Raw genomic sequence first — 21,397 nt, forward strand, 5'->3', positions numbered from 1 at the left:
ATTATATTCTCACCACATTTCCATCAGGACATGGAGATCAATGCTGAGGAACTTAGGAACGTTCTCAATAATGTCGTAAAAAAACGTGAGTTTGAGCATGTTTTTACTAACCCTGGACAAAGAAATCTGTGATAGAGCATAACCCCCCACCCCGAGTTACACTCTAAAAATTGTTGATGTTTTCAAACTCAGAAATTTCCTAGTTACATTTCCATGGACATTGCATCTGAGACTTCAGCAAGCTGAACTTTTCACAGAGATGATCTCTACGGTTGTTAGTACTGATAATGTAGAAAAGAGCAGATGTTCATTGGAAGTACCACACAGGACAATAATGCATTTCTCACAGTCTGCAAATGCCCTTTAAAAAAATTTCTAGTGAAGAGGCAAATCTTTCTTCCCCTTTAGTGAACTTTATCCTACAGACCCTGGACTTACTTAGTAACCTGGATGTTAGTTTAGAGCTATCCAGAGTTTTTTACTGTATATAACAAGTCAAGAAAAATAATATCTAATTCATAGGCAGTAACATTACTGAGAGTCTTTTCAGATTTCTATACCACTCATTTCTTACTGGATGAAGGAAGGTTTGGCTTTTACTTAGATTAGAGTTTCACCTGAGAGGAAAATCACTTGCTGATTTGCATGATTTGTATTCACCTGGGATCATTTATTTCAGATAAGGACCTAAGGTCAGAAGGGTTTGAATTGGAATCCTGCCGCAGCATGATTGCTTTAATGGATGTATCCTTTTCTGGTGAAAAGGGAGTGCTTGAAACCACTCCAGTCCACTGTTTCTCACCATCACACACACCCACACAACTTAGTAAGCCAGGGAAACAAAACAGCAAATTGTAGTCTATAGTCAGAAAGCATTCCTGGTTTGGCACATCTTAATTCCAGTCATCTCAACATTAGCATATTTGGCAGAGAAAAGCAAGCTACAGAATAAATCAGTCAGTATGGCAACTCTTCTTTAGGTATCAGAGACTGTCCAGCTGATGTACTAAAGCATGATTTTTTGATTATTATTTTTAAAATAAACTCCACATAACTATAGTTCTTGCCAACAAACTTACTGTATTTCTCTCTTTAAGTTTATAATGTATTACATAGTTTACTGTATGCTCAGCTTGCAGTGCATGCAGAACTTGTCTGGAACAAGTGCAATACAACACACTACAAGATGCTACATGAGGTTACCTCTGCAACAACGACCCTCAGTTTTCCAGTTTGACATAACACAATTTTGAGAGAATGTAAGTGCATTCAAACATAACCAGAACAAAAGTTAACTACAACCCAGAGCTGGAATGGTTGGAGCCTAAACACATTTTTGAAAATAGCTTTAGTCAACATTTTGCTTACTTCTCAATTTTAAGAAAGGCAGAAAGAGCTTCACTGTAAAGCTCAGATGTCTTTAAAAGCATTGGGTGAGCTTCACATTTGGAGGTATTTCAGAAGAGCCCACTAAAACATCCTACTCATGCACTTTTAGAATAGCTCCAGAGCCAAGGCTCTGTCTGTAGCAGAAGTTTGCTTCTACACAAAGTGCTAGTAGTACTTCACACTCCTGAAGCACTATGCTATGCACAATAACCAAAATGTTTACAAATATTTTACTGCACAGCTCAGCCAACTCTTGATGCTGAGGAGGTCCCCAACCCAGTTTCACATTCATCCCTTCACCAATAGTTTCAGATTTAATTAATTTTATCTTATAAATCTTGTGGGGTTTTTTACCTGAATGTTTGCATCACAGACAGATGGCTCAGGGAAGATAAACTTTGATGAATTCCGACATCTCTGGGACAAGATTAAAAGCTGGCAGGTATTGCTGGTGTCTTCACCTCTCTTCTTCACAGCTCCTGCAGTGCAAATGCTCTACAGGAAAACCAGAACTCTCCACATACACTGCAGCAAAAAGAAAGGCTAAAAATAATCATGAACTTGCTTCTAAAATGAAAAGTAATGTCTCTCCTCATCCTACTTCACAGCCTAAGCAAATAGCCTGAATCTCTTATGTACAGCCTTCCCCCATGAGAGTAGCACAGAGGCATACAAATTGAAGGAGGAGAATGATGGGAACTAGAATCAGGCCTAAATAATAGCTTAATTAGGGTAATAAAGAGGGAGGATTAACAGCATAAACTGAAGTCAAACAAGAAGAGTCTCTAAAGGAGAGCTTTTTTGCTTCCCAGAGATTGGATCTAAATTATTTTACTTTGTGACTGAGAGGAAACCTGTGCTAACTACCCAGACTGCCCAGCAGTGGCAATATAAGGCACGTGGCAAAGCCTCCAAGTGCCTGAGGCACACATCCCATACCCACTCAGTGGGTGCATTCAAGAGGAGTACAAGTTTTTATTACTACCGTATATGTATTTTTTTTCTTTTTCCAGAAAATTTTCAAGCGTTACGACACGGATCATTCAGGAACTATTAACAGCTACGAGATGCGCAATGCAGTCAAAGATGCAGGTACTTCCCCCAGTGCAATGTCCAGCAGCTGAAGAAACCTTGGTTTGTTTTGGTGCATCACAGGGTGAGATCCAGAACACAGTGCTGCTTTTTAAAGACAGATGCTAGAGAAATTATAAAATATTTTTTTCCCCTGACAGAGCTTCTCAAATATCCAAATGGTAAGCCTTGTATGTCTTGCCAGCCAAATAGGTCTCTTCAGCTCCTCTTTAATGCAATGAGTGATGCTCTTCTGTCTTAAGGATCTCCTGCTTGGGGTCCTGCTGTTCAAGAGACCAGGGAGTGCTGAAGATGTTTGCTCCCATTTAAACTGTGGATTCTGTACATTTGTGTAACAAACAAAACCCAGATGGAGCAGGTCTATGTCCAAGTTTGCATCACAGGCAACTGGGTTGACATTTCTTGAGTCACATTAATGTTTCTTCAGTACTGAGCCACTGTGGGTTCAGTCTCTTCAACCTGCACAATGAGAAGAAAGTATTTTTGCAAAAGTTGCAGTTAATGAAATTCATCCTATAAAGAGAGACTTTGGATTTTCTTGCTTGTCTCAGACACACCAGTATGTTTCTTCCCCGAGGGAGCAGGCCTCCCCCCACAAATGTCTTTACCAGGTCTCTGAGGGAATGAGATGACCTCTTTGATCAGAAAATCTGTAGTATCACTATTAACCTAGATGGGACAATTTCAGTGACACTTTGTCTTCAGTAGTATTTTGGCATATCAATGAACAGAAAAAAATGGCTACCTTGTACTTTACAAAACTTCAGTGATTCTATGATCCTTTGCTAAAGACAAAACTACACCTGGATTTGGACTCCTGCTGTGGTAAAAATATGGGTAATTCTTATTTTCCAGGTTTCTGTTCTCACCAGGGAAGTTGTCAATGTAAAAAAAGAAAACATTTAAATACCTCCTGCCCTGACTTTAGAACTAAGAACATTTCACTCTTACAGCACATAAGTTGTGCATGACCTTGCATTTAGCCAACAAACAGCTGTACCAGAGCTGTGACAGACTCTTTCAAGGCACAGTCACAGGCTGCAGCATTCAGTGCCACAGTTTGGTCCCACCATGCCAAGGAGTTCCTTCCTTGTCTATCTTCTGACCACTGTTTAATTGTGTTTTTATAGCAACTTCCTCCTGCACTTCTGTCCCCCAGTTTTAGCTGATTTCCTCTTACCAGGCCCAGCTGAGCCATCAGGCCCTCTGGGGCTGCAGCTCTCCTCTTCACACTTACAGCCTGAGGTAACTTACATGGTAAGGGCCCTCTCAAATCATAATTTCAACACATTGCTCCTGTTTCAGGAAAGCAGCTGGACACAGTGAAGCTCCTTATATCTTTACTTCATTTTGTTTAGCATTGCAGCCGGACTTTACAGCCTGAGCCTCAGCTGGGCCTGGGGAGCGCCTGTAGCGAAACCCCTCCTGGAGCAGCGCTCTCCTGACCCGTGGCCCAGCTGTGCCCCGTTTTTGTTTCTCTGCAGGGTTTCGGCTGAACAACCAGCTCTACGACATCATCACCATGCGCTACGCTGACAAGAACATGAACATTGACTTTGACAGCTTCATCTGCTGCTTCGTGCGCCTGGACGCCATGTTCCGTGAGTGGCTGCCCCGGTTTCACGGCACTACCTCCCCTCCTCCCTCCAAACACAGCCATGGATCCACAGAACGGCTTGGGTTGTTAAGGACCTTAAGGACAATCTGGTTCCAAGCCCCCTGCCAAGGGCAGGGACACTCTGCATTGGACCAGATTGCTCAGAGCCCCATCATACTCACAGCAAAGTTTGTTCACTGCACTACTGCCTATGTAGAGTATTAATTATTAAAGATATGTGCTTAGAGAATCTAAGATATGACAAGCTGTCTCATACAAACACAAAAAACCCCACGTGTTTCACCTTGAGTTAGCTAAGGAAAAATGCAGCAGAAACACCTGCTGACCCCACAAGACCTGTGCAAGTTTGCATTTCACAACAGGAGCACCATTTGATTTCCTGTCTGGGAATCATCTTTACTCACACAGCAATCTAATCTACTCCCTGTATTTTTGTTTCCTTACTTTAGGGGCATTCCACGCCTTTGACAAAGATGGAGATGGCATCATTAAGCTCAACGTCCTGGAGGTAAACTGCTTTATGACAGTATGTCTAACACAATGTCACAATACTAAATTTTAATTGTATTAATCATTGTACATATTTTCAAGGGAGTATTCTATGAACAGAGTTCATCTGAAATTGTCATCTAATTGGTAAGAGGCTGCACAACCTCCTAAAAAATTTGCTACCAATTTTACACAGAAAACATCCACGATCTGCCAGCAACAGCTGCTCTGTAGCACTCTAGCTGGTGCTGAAGGGCACTGCTGTGGCCTCTTTGTATCATCTTTAAAGTCTATCAAAAAACTTTTGAGATTTCTTTTATGAGGCAATTTAATCAAACAGTGATACGTAGTGTTAAATGATAAGGCGGATTAGCATAGTTCTTTACCTTTTAAAAACCTTATTAAGAAGAATTAGAAAGTTTCAACTTAAAAGCATGTCCTCTGTTAGGGAGACCATTAAAAACACCCATCACTTTTTGCAAGGGAAGGAGAAATAGGAACAAGAAACTCAAGAAAAAATTCCCCACAGCCTCTCTACTTCATCCTAAGTGATAGCAAGCAGCTGCCTTCCAGTTAGAGGGTGGTGTCTTCATACAATTCATGGGAGGATGCCAAGAACTCTTCCATCCTTTAACTCTTCTTTCAGTGGCTGCAGCTCACGCTGTACGCGTAACACCGGAGCCAGTGGCCACCTTTGCTAAGAACACTCTGAAGACTTCCAAGGAACTAGCACCATTCATCCCAAGGGCAAGCAAGAGCAATTCCTAATTATGTCGTTCAGTCGCTGAGATAAACAGATAAACATGGGAAGAAGCCCTTGGAAAAAGAGACAACCATACTCTCATAGACAGGACAGTGCACATAGTTTGTAGCTACTTTTATAGCATCCTGACATTTTTCCTTTGGCAACAAGGATTAATTTATTGATGACTGAATTAAGCTTTCTCTGCGTAGTGAAGACATGGAGAATACATAATTGTTCTGCTTGTGCTGACAACGGGAAAGGTCTTCCCTCAGGTCAGGTGAAACTGGGACTGTGAAAGTCAGAGGTGTTTACTGTCACTTCGTAATTAGTCATTAACTCTTTGTCCTGCTCTTGGTATTACCCTTTCATTTCTTTGTAATATTTACTGAATATTTCACATGAGATTGTGCTAATTATGTTAATATTATGCAACCCAACAACTCAGTTACAGATTTGGCTGTGCAGGTTGGATCTCTGCTATGTGGAAATGGGGGAGTAGGGCATGACCGACTGCAATACCAGAGTACTGCTTATCTAACGCCTCAGCAGAAGTACCAGAACTGAGCAATTGGCTCTCATTTTACTACCCCCATGGGATCTTAATTACACATTTGGACATTTTAAGTGTTTTTCATTGTAACTGCATTCCCTGTAACACTGAGAAATTTATTTGCCCTTTGAGGCAGAAAACCCGGTACACATACAAATCTATGTATCTACACACACAGACAAACGTACTTCCCCCAGCCCTGGTCCTGTTTCCCAATAGTACCATGCATTTCTTTATTGCAAGAGGTGACGTGTAGCAGAATCAGATACTATATGAGCATGACCACTTTGGGAATATTATTCCAATAGGCAAGTAGAATTAGCTTAATGGAACCAAAAATAAAATCAATTGGATTTTTGGCCTAGGCTTTTTTTGGTTTTATTCTGAAAGAACAGATGAAGATGAAATATTGAGCACTCTTCCATCATTCTCCTGAATATACAGAAGCTTTTGGAGTTTATGGCAAGTGTGAAATTAGCTTAATATCTCAAATAGTTTCCAGTTTACTCCTTGAATACATTTGGAAAAAAAAAAGCACTTGAGAGGTTCCCTTGCTACCAGCTTAAAGGATGACAGGTTTTTACAAGTACAATATAAAAAATGGAAGGAAAAACAAAACATGCAAGAACGAACAGACTTTGTCAGAACTGTCTACTGAGTTGTCTAGTGGTGAAAAGTAGCAAAGCAATCCACTAATGTAATGCACAATTTTAAAAACAAATTGTAGTATCCACTCGAAGTTATTCCAGTGAGTAGCTCATTTAACTGAAAGGTCACTAAGAAGCCGAAAACCTTTTGACTATAAAGTTCTTAGTGTTGCCTTGCACTGTAACTTACTCTGAAAGAGTAAGAAAATCCTATAGTTTATCTAAAAAATATTTATTCTCCTTCAAATTCAACTTTTTTTTTTTTTAACCCAAATAATTTTTAAGATGACTGGAACACTTGAAGCCCTGGCTCCCAGCCATGCCTTACCTCCACTGAGCTATTATTTTCCATACAAGTATGGCAGAGACTCTCTTAGTTGGGATGTTCAGAAAACAACCAAAATCTATCAGTCAAAAAATCAAAATCAGGATTTTTATTTGGGAACTCAAAACTGGTCCTTACAGTTCTGGTGAGTGAACTACCAACAAGCTACAGAGCTCAAGAGAACCTCCCCTGCAATGGGCCACGAAGCAAGGCAGGCAGCACATCATCTTGGAGGTACCAGTTGGGTGGACAGCTTCACTTCCCTGCCAAATGACTAGGTTTGAGATTCCCACACACTTGTAACACTCCTGCCAGTGCTGGAGCTTCAAAGTGGCCAGTCTGATTTTATCCAGCCCTCATAAAACAGGAAAAAAATCCAGAACAAAGTCACGTTCTACCAAATCCTGTGAAAAAAATCATTCTATTTAAAACAAAGGAGAAACAGACAAACCACAACAATATAAAGAACTTTATTTTTTTTCATTTCTTCTTTTGCCATGTAAAGTTTCATTATTACAGTCACAGCTTTGTACCAAAGTAAGAGAAGAAAACCATGATCAATCTGTGCACATGTTCTACACAGCTTAAATTACTAAATATTCAATCAAGTTGTTTTATTCCACTTCCATTCTTCAAAAAGACTGTTTAACATTACAGCAAAATGAAATCCGAGAAGCTGGCAGGCGCATTTAACAGAATATATACCTACACAGTTTGCTCTTTGAGGACTAATTATTTTACAAACAGTAGCTGAAACTGTTTCCTTATCCTTCCTCACATATTCTGGAACTCTGGACAACTTAGACTGCTTGAATTATAGTACCATACAAGACTGAAAACCAAGATTAACCTGTAACTGTGTTTTAATTCAACTTAAGGGAAAAATATTTTCCCAACAAAAACATTTCCCCTGCCCTTTATTGCAAGTTTGCAGTTATCATTTACCTTGATCCAGCATGATTGTTCTGTTTGAAAATGTGCATTAAGAACTGCACTACTTCAAACACACCACACAGCCAAGCTCCTGCTATTTTGCAGAAGCCAACTTATGTGCTGGTATATGTTTAAAGTCTGTAATTCACATGTAAGTGACACAAGGTAAGCAGAAGCCTGGATATTTAATGCATCTCTGTACCAAGGGATGCAGCAGTTTTCCCTCCATCCCCTTCCACATACAGAAGCAGCAGCGTTATGCCAGAGTGTTTTGCACTGCCAGATAGCTGTTACTTTCCCCTGAAATTTGAAGGAGAAAGGAGAAACTAATACAGACCAATCTCAAAAAGCCCCTAAAGGGCCTGCCACATGTAGTCATCCATATAGCAAGTCCAGAACTCATTTTTTAACATTTGACTAATAAAAAATCCACAGCTAACCATAAAATAAATCCTCACTCTACTCACTCTTCCACCCACAACTTTTTACTTGCATAAAAAACAAACCAAAACCAAAAATAAATAGTCCTGAAACTGGTTTCAGATGTGCAGTACTGCTTTTCATGCAAATATTACTGTGTTAAGTGTCACAAGCAGCCCACCTTCCCAAAGTTATTACATTCTTGAACTAGAGGTATATCAGGAGCCAAAACCCTGTGTTGCAAGACCAGAGAGGATCTCATTAATCAATACCAACAAACAAACATTAGTTTGGCATCTCTCTTCTGCAATTGCCTCCAGAAGAAGTAAATGGTCGATTGTGAAATCTGCACCAAATTCTAGCTGGACAAATATGAAACCTCCCCACGTAACTCCAGAGAAGCCTGGGGATTTCCACAGCTGCACAACTTCATAGCAAATCCTTTTAAAATATCCTCATGACAAAGCAGTACAGCATTTTCCTCTGAACCCCTGAGGATTTTTTAAAATTGTTTCTAATTTATGAAGCAAAATTTTTCACTCATGCAGCTCTGCTATCTTCCCACCTCTTACCCATTTTAGGATTCTTAAAATAGATCTGAAATGACCTACAAAGTAGCAAAAGACACCACTGATAAAGCTGGACTTCAGAAGCCCAGACTTTTCAGAAGGATTGTTTTCAAGACAGATAAGGAAATATCATAGACCACACAAAAAGAAAGACTGCTTCCACCAACTAAAAAAGATAAACCTAACAAGCAAATGGGAATGCAAATAAAGTGTAATAACTGCTTGTGGCAACATCTAGTGAGAAAGATCTTTATATATGTTCTGGAAAACAGCTGAAAGAATGTAAAGACTCACAAGGGAGAAGTAACAAAATCTACTCTCTCACACATTTTTCAGAATGCTGCTATTGCCCCACTGGCTTGTCCTTGGGACACACCTCCACACCTTCACCGCAGCACAGTCCATGAAGGACAGCTTAGGACGCCCACACTGTTTATGCCACACTTACATGCTCCCTCACTGTGGTTCAAAGAACTCCCAGAAGAACTCCTGAATATCAAAACTTTTGGAAATGGTTTAAGTATTACACAGTCTGCTGCTTTTAGGTCATGAAAAAATCCAAACAAATGCTCTCAGACTTTAGAGCATTACACCCTCCATCATAAAACATCTAAACCATTTAAAGACTTCCCCTGACTTGATTCTCTATTGAATTGCTTCATCCACAGACCACAGAAAGAAAGATAAAAAAAACCCCAAACACCAAAACCACAACCGTACATCCCCCAAAAACCAAATCAAAAACACCCTCAGAACAGCCTGAGGTCTGAGCCACATACTGGGGCTTTTTGCTATCCACAAACATCTTAATAAAAAGTAAACAAACAAAACCAATCACCACAAAAGCACTGGAACCTCAGAGATTCCCATGTCTTTGAAGTAGGATGCTACTGCATCTCATTCATATTTTACTCCTGTCTCACAAAAAATACTCATCAGTGTCAGAGCAATTCTGCTTGTCTGCTAAGGTAATACAAAACCAGTGTGCTCCAGAGAAGGCCCTGAAGCTTCTTTATTTGATGGCAGTAGAACATCCATGGGCTTTCCTCAATCATTCACTTTCTTGGCCTAAAAAGGCTTCTTTATAGTCAAAGAAAGAGGCTATAAAACTTATTTGGTCTATGGCTGACAAGTGTGAACTTGTAAAAAAGATACCCAGTAAAAGCAGTAGTCCACTCAGTTTTCTTGGGAAAGCGCTGCATTTGTGTAGAAGCAGCTCGGTTTGCTGTCTTCACCTTCTCTTACAGCTTAGGAAAACCTCTGCTTATTTTATCCTGAGCAGCAAGTTAGGCAAAAGTGAACACAAAGCTCCTTGCTAGATTAGTCTCAGTGTTAAGAGGGTTCTTTGCTAAATTAGTGTTATTAGGGGAGAGAGGATGGCAGGTGCCAGAAGTGCATTTCACTGAACTTCACAAGGTGAACTGATTCCCCTCAAGGGACACCCGCAGGGGAATCCTGACAACTTGAAACAGTCTTCCCTTTTGCACTGGCCTCTCTGTGGTACTTGCTGTGCATTAGTAGAAACAAGACTTTTACATGTGATACGCATTTCATATCCTCAGCTTCTGCTTGAGAACATTAGACTTTGAAATCCTGCTCCATTCTTTCCAGTTGAGTTTTTGTGAACTTGATGTAGCCCAAGCCAATTAAGTCAGTTCACAACAGAAACAAAACACTACCAAAGTGGATGCACAAAACACACAGTGCCTTTGCATTTCTCTTGGTTTGCTCTGCCATGAGGATATGGTGCTGCAAAGCTCACTAAGACTCCATATAAAATCAGCAATCCAATTATGGTGTTTTATCAAGATAGCAGTGGTGGTTATGCTGGTCTTTAACTAAAAGAAAAACAGACACCACTTACTTCTTTCCCATACATAAGGACCTATATTGAAAAAGACGAAGATTGCAAAGCATGTGAGTAGAGCCACTGTTCTGGCTGTTTTGCTGCTACTGGCATCTCTCTCAAGAAATAACCGCTTTCCTCAAAATAAACAAAATACCTCACAAGGTATGGTATCTACCACTGTATATATTGTGCCAGTTATAGCAATTTTTACACAAGGAATAAAAAATAAGTTACAATTAACATTAAAAAATTAATTTATTCCAGTCTCCATAAAATAACTCTTCTTTTTATGAAGAAAGTAAAAATGTACACTGGATATTCAGGTTACATTGTTAGAATTTGTGATATTCTGGTTTGCAGAATTTTATTAAAATCAGCTAAAAAACTGGATACAACAGAACCAGACATGTCTTAGACACATAACAGGCTTCAATCTGAGTTTGCAAACAGCAGCACCTATTGTAATCTAAGTTTTCAACACCCCTTTGGAGTTCCCAAAGACTATGCTTTTTAAAAAAACAAATAAAATCACCTGAAAAAAACAAACAACAAATAAACAAGGCAGACAAGAGGAAGGAATATTCTTGTCCATCAATGAATTAAAAACCTGCAAGAACTTGGGCTAAGTCTTAATTACCAGTCTTATTTCTACAGAGTGCAACACAACCTGCAGTCTCCGCAGCAATGCATTTCAGCCCCACTCAGTTTTTGCATTCCAAGTGGGAAAAGAAAGAGGAAAGACTGGAGTAAGAAACTGATGTTATTTGGAATAATTATGACATACAAAATTACTTCCCAATGTGGGAGGTGAAAAGGTTCATGAGTCAATCCTGCTGTCATCCTCAGCATGTCTTTCAATGTGTCCTACAGCATCCTAGAAAAGAACCAGAGAAGTCAATTAAAAAAAAAAAATCATTCTAATCATCACAAAAAAAACCCACAAAAAACTTTGCAAAGGATTCTAGAAGCTGCAGTGAAAGTCACATTCTAGATAATATACATTTGTTTGCCTTAAAGCTTCTCAAAAGGTAAAAAATATCATTGTCAAGCTACTAAATCATAAAGTGTTTCACATACCACATCATTAAAGGGAAATAAAACGCAGTTTCCTTTTTGATTAGAATAGCAAATTAAATAAACACATCATATCCAAAGCCACTACTTAAAGAGAAATTAAGGATTTTACTGTTTGTTAATTCTCAAAGAAACCTCCTTTCTTTCCATATTCTGGAAAGCATTCAAAGGAAGGCAGTTTCTATTGCCAAGGACTAAAATGCAGATTTTACAGATCAGTCTATAGGTAACAGCCCTCCTCACACTCATTCCCCAATCCTTTACACATGACTTACTCCAACTCTTATGCCTTCATTTTCACCCCCTTCTCTGTTATAGCTGTTATCCAGAAGTTTATGCATTACTTATTTAAAGACAGGTTTTGCTAACAAACTCATGTGAAAAATAAACAACAATGAAAGAGGTAGCGATGGATAAAAATTAAAAGGATAAAAACCTTTTTTCAAGGCAGATGTTTGTTCATGTTATAAAGACATCTTTCCTTCAAAAAATTTCCTAATATCTTGAGTAGAATTACTTTAATAATTTAAGAATTCCACCATTTCCATGTAATATTTTAGGATCAAACTGTTTTAAATTGACCATATGTCAAATTATCACAGCTGCACTCTTCATCTGCCACAGGCTCAATTGAACCCTGTTAGCCTTGGATGACTGTAACCACATCCAGTCAAGCCTGCCAAAACTAGAAAAACTTAACCCTTTTTAAGAGAAATAGGGTCAAGGCCCACAACTGTGGTGATATAAAGTACTTAATATTATCAAATGCAACTATGTTATTTCAACCACATACCTGCTTGGAACCTTTCCTGGAAGTAAAGAAAGCATCACAGTTCTTCCAACGACATTTCAGGGTCTGAAAATTTGGATTGGTGTGGTCAGTTAGCAGGTGTTGTTTCAGATGGTCCACAACTCCAAAAATCAGTGAACATCCATGCCACTGGTAAAAAAACAACACACCACAATAAGCCAGGAAAATACAACTTTTGCTAATGCTTTTCTTCCTGCAATTCCACAATATTCTTCCAAGACTGTAAGCATGCCTGCCAACTCCTGTACATTTTGTATCTTATTCCACTTCCATTTTCAATGGTCTCTGTTCCTTTAATTACAGCTTTACAGAAATTCTTCCTGGATTTTAGCCAAGCCTAAAAAAAAGCAGGAATGGCAGGAGGAATAGAGGACTTAAGCCTTTACAAGATTTAATCTTACCTGTGACAAAGTAATTTGGAATTTAATTAAACTTATTTAGCAGAGTAAATCAGCTTTTCTGTGTCACTCAGCCAAAGTTTTTGGTTCTAAACAGTTACATGTCACTATCTAAAAACTACCAGAAAGAACAGTAATTTAAACTAACAACTTGCCCCATTAGGAAAAAAAAAGAATTATAAAAAAATCTAAGGTCAAGCTACCCAAGACTAAGAGAGTAGAGGCCACCCCCAGAAAATTCAGTAACAAAGGAAGGCTAAAAATATTTTGCTAATTACCCAGCATCGATAATTTTGCATCAGATTAAGCCTCACAGCTCTGACACTGCCATCATAGCATCCTGTGTAGATCTGTAAAAGAAACGTTTATGGAAAAGCAAACTGGGAATAAAAGAAAGGAAAAAAAAAAAAAAGTAGTAAAATTTTGAAGGACACTTCAGTGTAGGTAAAAACTATGAAATATCAGCATGCAAGGCTTCTACCTATTTTAAAAATAGGTATAACCAAATTCTTTTAAGATTTGCATTCATAGTTCACAAAAGCCTACAAATGAATAAGAAATGCTTCCATAACCTCTTTTGTTCAGTGTCATGTGTGTAACAGTTCATAAAACTTTAAATTATGGTACTATCCACTGAAGTTAAAAAATACGTAGGGGTAAACATCAAATTATTTATGTCCAGGACTTAACCAGTTATATGTATATCAAAAAGGGATGGAGAGGAAGTGTGTGGAAGAACATCAGAATTTCAGAAAGACTGATGCAGATTCTTTCACTCATCACTAAACTTCTCATCTGAACCCTTCTTCAATTTGAGAATGCCCACAACAGATCTCTGTTGGGGCCCAATTCAAGCCTCGGGTTGGACTCATGAGATGTGATGCTTGGGCAGTATGTATTCCAATTAGTAGGAAATCTGTTTCTTCGGACTTTTCTGTTACTACAAATCACTACTATACCTTGCATTTTACAATCTCAAAGAAACTTTGCAAGCAAATTCATAGACATGCAGACAAATAAGTGCTTTTAAAGACTATTTTAAGAAATATTTATCCAGAAGTGCTTCTGAAACTTATCCTGCAGGGCAGATTCATGAAGAAACCTGTATACCTGAATCAATTGCACACCTTTCTTTATGTTCTGTCAACGGTTACTAGAGGTCTGACTGTGGGTGAAGTATTTCTCTAGCATCTGAGTGATTCCCTTGAGTAAAAGTCAAACAGGACTAACACTTGAAAAAGCAGAAGTATTTCACTATTTCTAGAGTCTTCACTGTAATCATCACTGCAAAAAGAACTATTGTTTTAAGACTACTGTAAGCTAAATGGTGATTTTTCCCCAGACAATAATATTACATAAATGCAAAGCTGTTATAGCAACTTGATTTTCTAAGAACAACTTGGAAATACAGCTAAACAGCAGGTTGATTTCTTTATGTGAAGAAATTAAACCATCTTGTATGCACCTGTAGCAATTACAACCTTCTCTTTAAGACCAGTGAAAAGGAGGGAGTTACCATGCTCTTATGGATGGTCATACACATGATCATATCTGTGTGGCCTCCATAGACTTGCAAGCGGTCGTGTGACTTTAAAGAAACAGAAACAGACACTTAATAACATGACATTTTTTAAGAGCCATTTTTCACAGACATGCAAAGGATAATACTTCCAAGAGCAGTTTCCTTGGTAGCAAGTAAACTGCTGTGGTGGATTCCAAACTTTATAGCTACCTTGAAAGCTCACTTTTGCTTGCTTTGCTTCTGGGAGTATTTTTGTCCAACTAAGCACTCGTTCTCTCAGCAAACAAAACTAATATTTCCCCACTTTTCTGAGCTGTCATTGTCTTGGAATAACCCAGGTTCTAAAAAAATGGTTTAGGTTACATTCTTTAAAACCCATGTATTTTGGCTGGTGAGACAACTATATATACTGAGTGACAGGAAAGAGAGGGATGGGCTAGAGACCAGCAAGTACAAAGATGACTTCTATTTGACTTCATTTGACTATTTGACTTCAAAATCATTAATTAACACACATTAGGATAAATGTCATTAGTAACCACCTACTTTCTTACCTGTAGTTCATAAACACGAACAAATTTATCCAGACATGCTGTCACCATGACTTTCCCAAGAATGTTCACAACCGTTACTGCATGGTTGTGGCCCTTATAGATCCGTACCAGCTCTCCAGTCTGCATCAAGAAAAAGCAAAGGTAAATAGGGGTTTGATTTGGTTTTTCTTGAACAAAAGAACAAAATAACAAAATGGTTCTACCTAACCTAGATAGGGTAGCTAGGTTCAATGCTCACTACTCAGAAATGGAAACACGCTTTATGAGACTTCCATTCTCTGTGAAGGCACTTACAGATTATGATCAAATACTACTTATTCTTTTGTTTGCACATCCTAACACAGAGCCATTCCAGTACAACAGAAATGCATGGGTCTCTATAAAGTTCTCTCTTCTCTTCTTCTGCTTCTGAATGTGAGCTACCAGTGTGCCCAGGTGGCCAAAAAGCCAATAGCATCTTGGCCACTCCCAGGAATAGTGTGGCCACCAGGACCAGGCAAGCGATTCTCCCCCTGTACTCTGCACTGGTGACACCACACCTCGAGTGCTGTGTCCAGCTCTGGGCCCCTCAGTTCAGGAAGGACATTGAGGTGCTGGAGTGAGTCCAAAGAAGGGCAATGAAACTGGTGAAGGGTCTGGAGCACAAGTGTAATGAGAAGCAGCTGAAGGAGCTGGGGTTGTTTAACCTGGAGAAAAGAAGGCTCAGGGGAAACCTTACCACTCTCTACAACTGAAAGTAGGGTGTAGCCTGATGGGGGTCAGCCCCTCTCCCATGCAACCAGCAACAGGAGAAGATGAAATGGCCTCAAGCTGTGCCAGGGGAGGCTGGACACTAGGAAGAAATTCTTCACAGAAAGGGTGATTAGATTTTGGCATGGACTGCCCTGGGAGGTGTTGGAGTCAGTGTCCATGGAAGAGCTTAGAGAAAGACGGGATGCTGACAATGTCATAGTCTAGCTGACATGGTGGTTTTCGATCACAGGTTGGACTCTGATCTCAGAGGTCTTTTCCAACCTAATTGATTCTGTGATCTCTTTCCATCATTAGTTACACATTCCCACCCATCCTGAAACTAGGACTACGCTATAAGTATTAGGATCAAGGATCAGTTAGCAAATTCAGCTAAATACACAGAAATACACTTTTTTTTGTCAACTAAAATTTCCCTCTGACAAAGTTTTTTAATCTAACTTATTGCATAGCTACATGAATGCTTCTGCTAGGACTGAGGGACGATGGTGTAAAAGAGGGAGAGAACGGCAGGCTAGAGACAAAGCATTCATGACAATACAACAGCTTTTGAACCATCTAGCTTGGAACATAGTGTTCCTCAAGTTCTTCCAGTAATAAAGAAACTCTTTCCCCACCAGAATCTCTCACATGGCTTTTCTCTGAACCCCTTCCATAATTTTGTAGTAATATTTGCAAAAGCAAGATGCCCAGATAAAAAGGCATTGCCTATCACGTGACAAGAGTCAGCCCATTTATGTAGCCTCTTCATGCCTCCAGAGTTACCTATAGTGCATAGTCACATTCACAAACTCATGAGACTTTCTTTTCTGGAAGCAATCTGCCCCAGCAGTCAGTCAAATATTCAGGAAATTCTGACATTATAGCATAGGAATTCAGTGCCTTAATAGCAAAAGTCATTCCATCTTTCTATAGGAGACTTACGTGAATATTGTGGGCATGGACAGACTGATCGCTGGAACCACTGAATACCAGATCATTCACAACCTTACAAAAAAAAGAAAAAGTTTATATTTTGTAACAGATATGGAAATGGGTAAGGAAAACATTAAGACACTGTTCAGTTTAAAGTCGTACTTTAATATTTCCTAAATTTGAGAGCCTTAAAATTAATCAAGGGTATGAAGGAAAAGGCATGCACTGAGTTCTTCACATAAGAGCTAGAAAATATATTACAATGATTTTTGACACTTCACAACTGACATAAGAAGCTGTTAACTTGCAGCCCACCAGGCCAACTCATCCTACCTATGGATTATTCTCACAGACAGCAAATATTATTGCTCAGCAGCAAATCGGGGACCAAGCAAACTGAATGGAGAATGCTGCTCTGCACATGCACAGTAAAGCCCAATGTTTCCTGGAAATCTTGGACATGCTGCATACTTATACGCTGCTCACGTAAGAAAAATGATGCTCCTAACCCCTAACAAGTGACAGGACAAGAGGAAACAGCCTCAAGTTGCACCAGAGGAAGCTCAGAATGGATATTAGGAAAGAGTTCTTCACTGAAAGGATGTTCAGGTATTGGAACCGGCGGCCTAAGGAAGTGATGGAATCACTATTCCTGAAGTATTCAAAACACAAACATAGATGTGGCAGCTGGGGACACGAGACATGGCAGCCAGAGACAATTTCCCTACCAAATTGCTCAGTTTTTAGAATTTAAAATAGAGAAATCCTCTATTTCCTATCACAATCTGCTCCTCATTTTAAGCATTCTTTGTCCAAAATGTATTTTCAGAGACACTTACCTTCATGCAGAGAATAGTCTTGCTGTGACCTTCCAGGGTTCTGAGAAGCAGCCCATTCCGCGCATCTCGCACGCTGATGGTGCAGTCATAGGAGCCCACCACCAACAACTTACGTGCTCCTTCCTGAGCTGTGGCTAAACAGCTCACTGCTCTAGGGCCATGGCATTCAAAGGTATCAAGCTGTTTATTATTCTGGTGGGGGAAGAATGAAATGGCATTTCAGAATTAAAATTTTGCTATGACACTGACTAGACCATCGAGTCTTTTCTGTGTTGTGCTTGTTACAGCAACTGATTTCAGTTTAGTAACACACAAGATAGCAGTGGTAAAAATTTCATCTTAACAATTAAGTTTCCAAATCAAGGTAATAACTCCTTATGTTATGTAGACCAGGAGGAACCTTAAGAAAAAACGTAACAGTACAGCACAGTAAGAAAGAAAGGTAAACAAAGAGACAGGGAGATGGGACAGCTTCATGCATGGACAAAGTAATCAACCAAAAGGGGCCAACAGTGACCATTTATAACAAAATGCTTTCATTACAAATACATTTACTACTGTAGATAAAGAATGGAAAGAAACACAAAGAGGAGAGAAACAGCATCACAATAGGCTTTCAGGTGCCAATATTTAAACAAACTAACCTTTATGCTGAAAGTAACCACAGTGCCATTTGAAAGACCTGCATAAAGGATCCGCCATCTACTGTGTAAACAGAGCACTCGATCTTCCAATTTAAACTGTTCCATGAGCTCTTTGGTCTAGCAATAGAAAGAGGTACTTAAAGATTTCATTAACTGAAAATAATTCAAGGAAAACAGCCTGAAATGAGTGATGATTTTCACTTTTTAAACCAACAGAACTGGAGAAAAACATCTGAAAGTCTGGTGTCACATGGCAGTTTGATCCTCAATCAGGACCATCTCAAGGCCTCACTGCACTTCAGCAACCACTTATAACTTTATTCTAATCATAACCTCTAATGTGCATAGAAATTTAGACTACTGATGAAAACCATCTGTTACACAGCTGAGGTTGAGGATTCCCCATTAAGTTCCCCACAGGGAACTTAAGGGCTTAAAACCTCTGGCAGTTTGCTCTCTGAAGCAGACACTTGCTTTCTAGTCCTTCAAGTCACAGGTTGGGCAAGCCTTTTTATCACTCATCCTCAAATATCCAGCTCCAGGAAGCCTCAGTCTGCTCTTTCACCTGCCCTCAGTGTAACAGATACCTGTTCTCTCTATGGCTGCTCTACAGACAGAGCAGAGAGCAGAGCTTTCCATAAGCAATAAAGTTAGAAATACAGGAAGACAAGTAAGAATCATGGCCAAACAACTCTTCTTTGGTGTTCCCAACATCTGGGATCATGCCATGCTGTTCTGACAAAAACATTACTGACAAGCTAGCCAAAAGATTAGGGTAGTAAATCAGTTAATGGTTTGATATTTGTGGGGTTTTTTTCCCTGCTCTACTCTAATGAGTCCAGATCACATGGATTTAAAAGGCTTTTAAAATTTTTAAAGAAACACTTGCATAAAAATGCAGGATATGTAAATTGAAACAGAGTTTGAGTACCTGGATATTGTAACAGTTGATAGTGTGGTCACTTGAGCCAGTGTAGAGTGCAGCATTCTTCCCATTCGTCTGAGTGACCAGAAGGCAGTTCACTTTTGAAGTATGGCCTTCGAAGATGGCCACACACTTCCTGCTCTAAGAAGGAAAGCATAGAGCCTGTCAGCATAAAGGCCCATAATACCTCTTGGGATATGCACCTAACAGAACAGGGCAAGACAGCTAAAAAAAATCAGGATACACACAGATGGCAATCTATCTCCCCTTGTCCCTCTCATAGGGAGAAGGGGTTGGGGAGGTGGAGAAGAGATGTTTAAGAAAGGACTAGTATAAAATAAATGAGGTGCTTGAATAAGCAGCTGCTTCCTTTACTACACAGTGAGGCATTATAAAAGACAACCTTGTGATTGTAAATAATGTAACACCACTCCCACAACCTTACTTACAACAAGATTGTAGGCACAAACTGTTTTGTCTGCTGAGCAGGTATACAACAAATTCCCAAAAATTTGAATAGCATTCACTGCAGCCAAGTGTCCCTCAAAGGTTCCCTCTGTAGGTTCTTCATCCTCACCTGGCTCTGAAGACACTTCTGTAGGACAGAGACATGTATACTTTTGACTATGGGAACACAGTCAAGAAAACACCCTGCTGTGGTTTGTACTGCCAACCAGCAGGACTATTTCAAGGGCTCTGCACCTTAAAGTCAAATTTCATTAGGGATTCCAGCAGGACTGTGAATGTGACAGAGGGCAATATAAAGTGTTAAAAAGACCTTCATATGACACTAAGTCCAGAAATACCTTTAAAATTTAAAAGAGATTGTACTACTGTTTGTCCTAGAGCTCTACAGAGACTGTAGAGCAAGAGTGTTCATGTGGGAGGGCAGGGAGATGTGGAGGAGTCAAGACACAAAGCATTCAATGTAAGATGATGTGAGTATATGTCACTTCCCACTGCAGTTTTGAGTGCAAGCTTTTATCTTCAGGGCAAAATTCCCCTATGGAATTGGAAGCAGGTTGATCAAGACTTAAGTCAAAGTCCTGCAAGATACTACATACAAAGCATCAGAAGGAAAGCTTAAAAGATGTACCTGAGGAGTTCTTTGATCCTCTTAAGGATGATATGGAAGTCTGTGTCTCAGCCACACTGTAACACAAAAATAAACAGCAGTGAGATTGGACTTTGCATGTTCATTTTCAGACAAAATACTGGGGTAAGTAATACCCCAAAACACAAGACTCTGCAGTTAGTAGTAAATATGCTGTGACAGATAAGCTCAAAACCAAACTGGGCAGCCCTCTTACTGTATTAAGAGAAATTAGTAGGAAACAAGACACATTTGTTGACCAAAAAAGCCAAGTCAATTTTTATTTTCCTTTTTATTTCACTCCTGAAGTCACTGATGTAAGACTTTCTGAATGGGAAAAAAAAAAAAAAAAAGGAAGAGAAAAAAAGGGAGGCCTCTTATGAATACTATATAATACTAATAATTTTACTTTTGAGAGGTCTACAATAATCTCACCTTCTTTTCCCATCATTCCTATAATTTGTGCCAATCTCACTGGTGGAGCTCACTTCATCATAACCAGAGCAAGATGCCTCTAGGACTGCTTGATCCACAGAGTTGCATGAATCCCTCTTTGATGGACTGTCTGGTTTTTCATCTCCTGACTCTGATGAACCAACATGAACCACCTCGCACTGAGGCACTGAAACTTCCACTAGTTCCAGAGAAGCATCACTATCATTCTCGTCTTTGTTTCGTGCTGCATGAGCAGGAACTCCACCCTCCTCTCTTGGAGGAGTAGATGTAGTAACTTTTTCTCCTTTAGGAACCTTTCCACCCTTGACTTTCCGGACAGGCTTGGAGTCAATCATATCCTGCTCTGTATCGCTGTTGTCTGGCACATGGGCTGCCCTCAGAGTCTTCTTCTTCCTTAACCTTCTCCTCCTTCTATTCCCCTTCTCTGCTGGGACTGCAGCAGTTGCCAAGTGCTGCTCAGATGGTTCTGCTGACAATTTGGGGGTTTTATCCATTGGCATTTCTAGAAGGACCGAATGCTTTGAAAGAGAAGTGCTACACTGACCCAGTAAAAATCTTTCAGCAACTGTATCATTTGCTTCTCTCTTGCTGAAAACAGACATTGAATGAGGTGAAGTGTTCTCAGGAAGTCCAGACTGTCCCTTGTCTGCAGCAGGCTTGGGGACATCTTGATTAGTGTGTTGGAAACAAGCTGTCAGCTCTGATAGGGATATGGCTGCCGTGATAACTGGATACACTGAAGTTTCCTGGTTGGTCTCTTCTAAAGAGAACAGACTAGTGTTACATTCAA

At 39.6% G+C, this 21,397-nt stretch overlaps 2 protein-coding genes across 8 annotated transcripts in view; one reads left to right on the plus strand and one right to left on the minus strand.

The window, feature by feature from the left end:
* Window positions 1-6,247, plus strand: part of CAPN3 (calpain 3) — a 29,298-nt gene extending 23,051 nt beyond the window's left edge. For all 3 annotated transcript variants that reach the window (XM_017741776.1, XM_017741777.1, XM_017741778.1), the window contains 7 exons: window positions 28-85; window positions 680-744; window positions 1,763-1,831; window positions 2,403-2,481; window positions 3,966-4,082; window positions 4,549-4,607; window positions 5,235-6,247. In XM_017741776.1, coding sequence (XP_017597265.1) covers window positions 28-85; window positions 680-744; window positions 1,763-1,831; window positions 2,403-2,481; window positions 3,966-4,082; window positions 4,549-4,607; window positions 5,235-5,261 — 474 coding nt within the window. In that variant the 3' untranslated portion in view covers window positions 5,262-6,247. The remainder of the gene's footprint in view (window positions 1-27; window positions 86-679; window positions 745-1,762; window positions 1,832-2,402; window positions 2,482-3,965; window positions 4,083-4,548; window positions 4,608-5,234) is intronic.
* A 1,062-nt stretch (window positions 6,248-7,309) lies between these two features.
* The window catches only part of ZNF106 (zinc finger protein 106), a 41,719-nt gene continuing 27,631 nt past the window's right edge, over window positions 7,310-21,397 (minus strand). For 4 of the 5 annotated variants that reach the window (XM_017741773.1, XM_017741772.1, XM_017741770.1 and 1 more), the window contains 12 exons: window positions 20,587-21,367; window positions 20,155-20,210; window positions 19,508-19,653; window positions 19,065-19,199; window positions 18,134-18,250; window positions 17,490-17,681; window positions 16,660-16,722; window positions 14,986-15,105; window positions 14,426-14,497; window positions 13,188-13,259; window positions 12,494-12,640; window positions 7,310-11,500 (listed from right to left, as the gene is read on the minus strand). In XM_017741773.1, the coding sequence (XP_017597262.1) occupies window positions 11,444-11,500; window positions 12,494-12,640; window positions 13,188-13,259; window positions 14,426-14,497; window positions 14,986-15,105; window positions 16,660-16,722; window positions 17,490-17,681; window positions 18,134-18,250; window positions 19,065-19,199; window positions 19,508-19,653; window positions 20,155-20,210; window positions 20,587-21,367 (1,958 nt within the window). In that variant the 3' untranslated portion in view covers window positions 7,310-11,443. The remainder of the gene's footprint in view (window positions 11,501-12,493; window positions 12,641-13,187; window positions 13,260-14,425; window positions 14,498-14,985; window positions 15,106-16,659; window positions 16,723-17,489; window positions 17,682-18,133; window positions 18,251-19,064; window positions 19,200-19,507; window positions 19,654-20,154; window positions 20,211-20,586; window positions 21,368-21,397) is intronic. The other variant, XM_008639477.2, reaches the window with a different exon arrangement.

This window comes from Corvus brachyrhynchos, unplaced genomic scaffold, assembly GCF_000691975.1.
Source record: "Corvus brachyrhynchos isolate BGI_N302 unplaced genomic scaffold, ASM69197v1 scaffold115, whole genome shotgun sequence".
NCBI classification, from domain to species: domain Eukaryota; kingdom Metazoa; phylum Chordata; class Aves; order Passeriformes; family Corvidae; genus Corvus; species Corvus brachyrhynchos.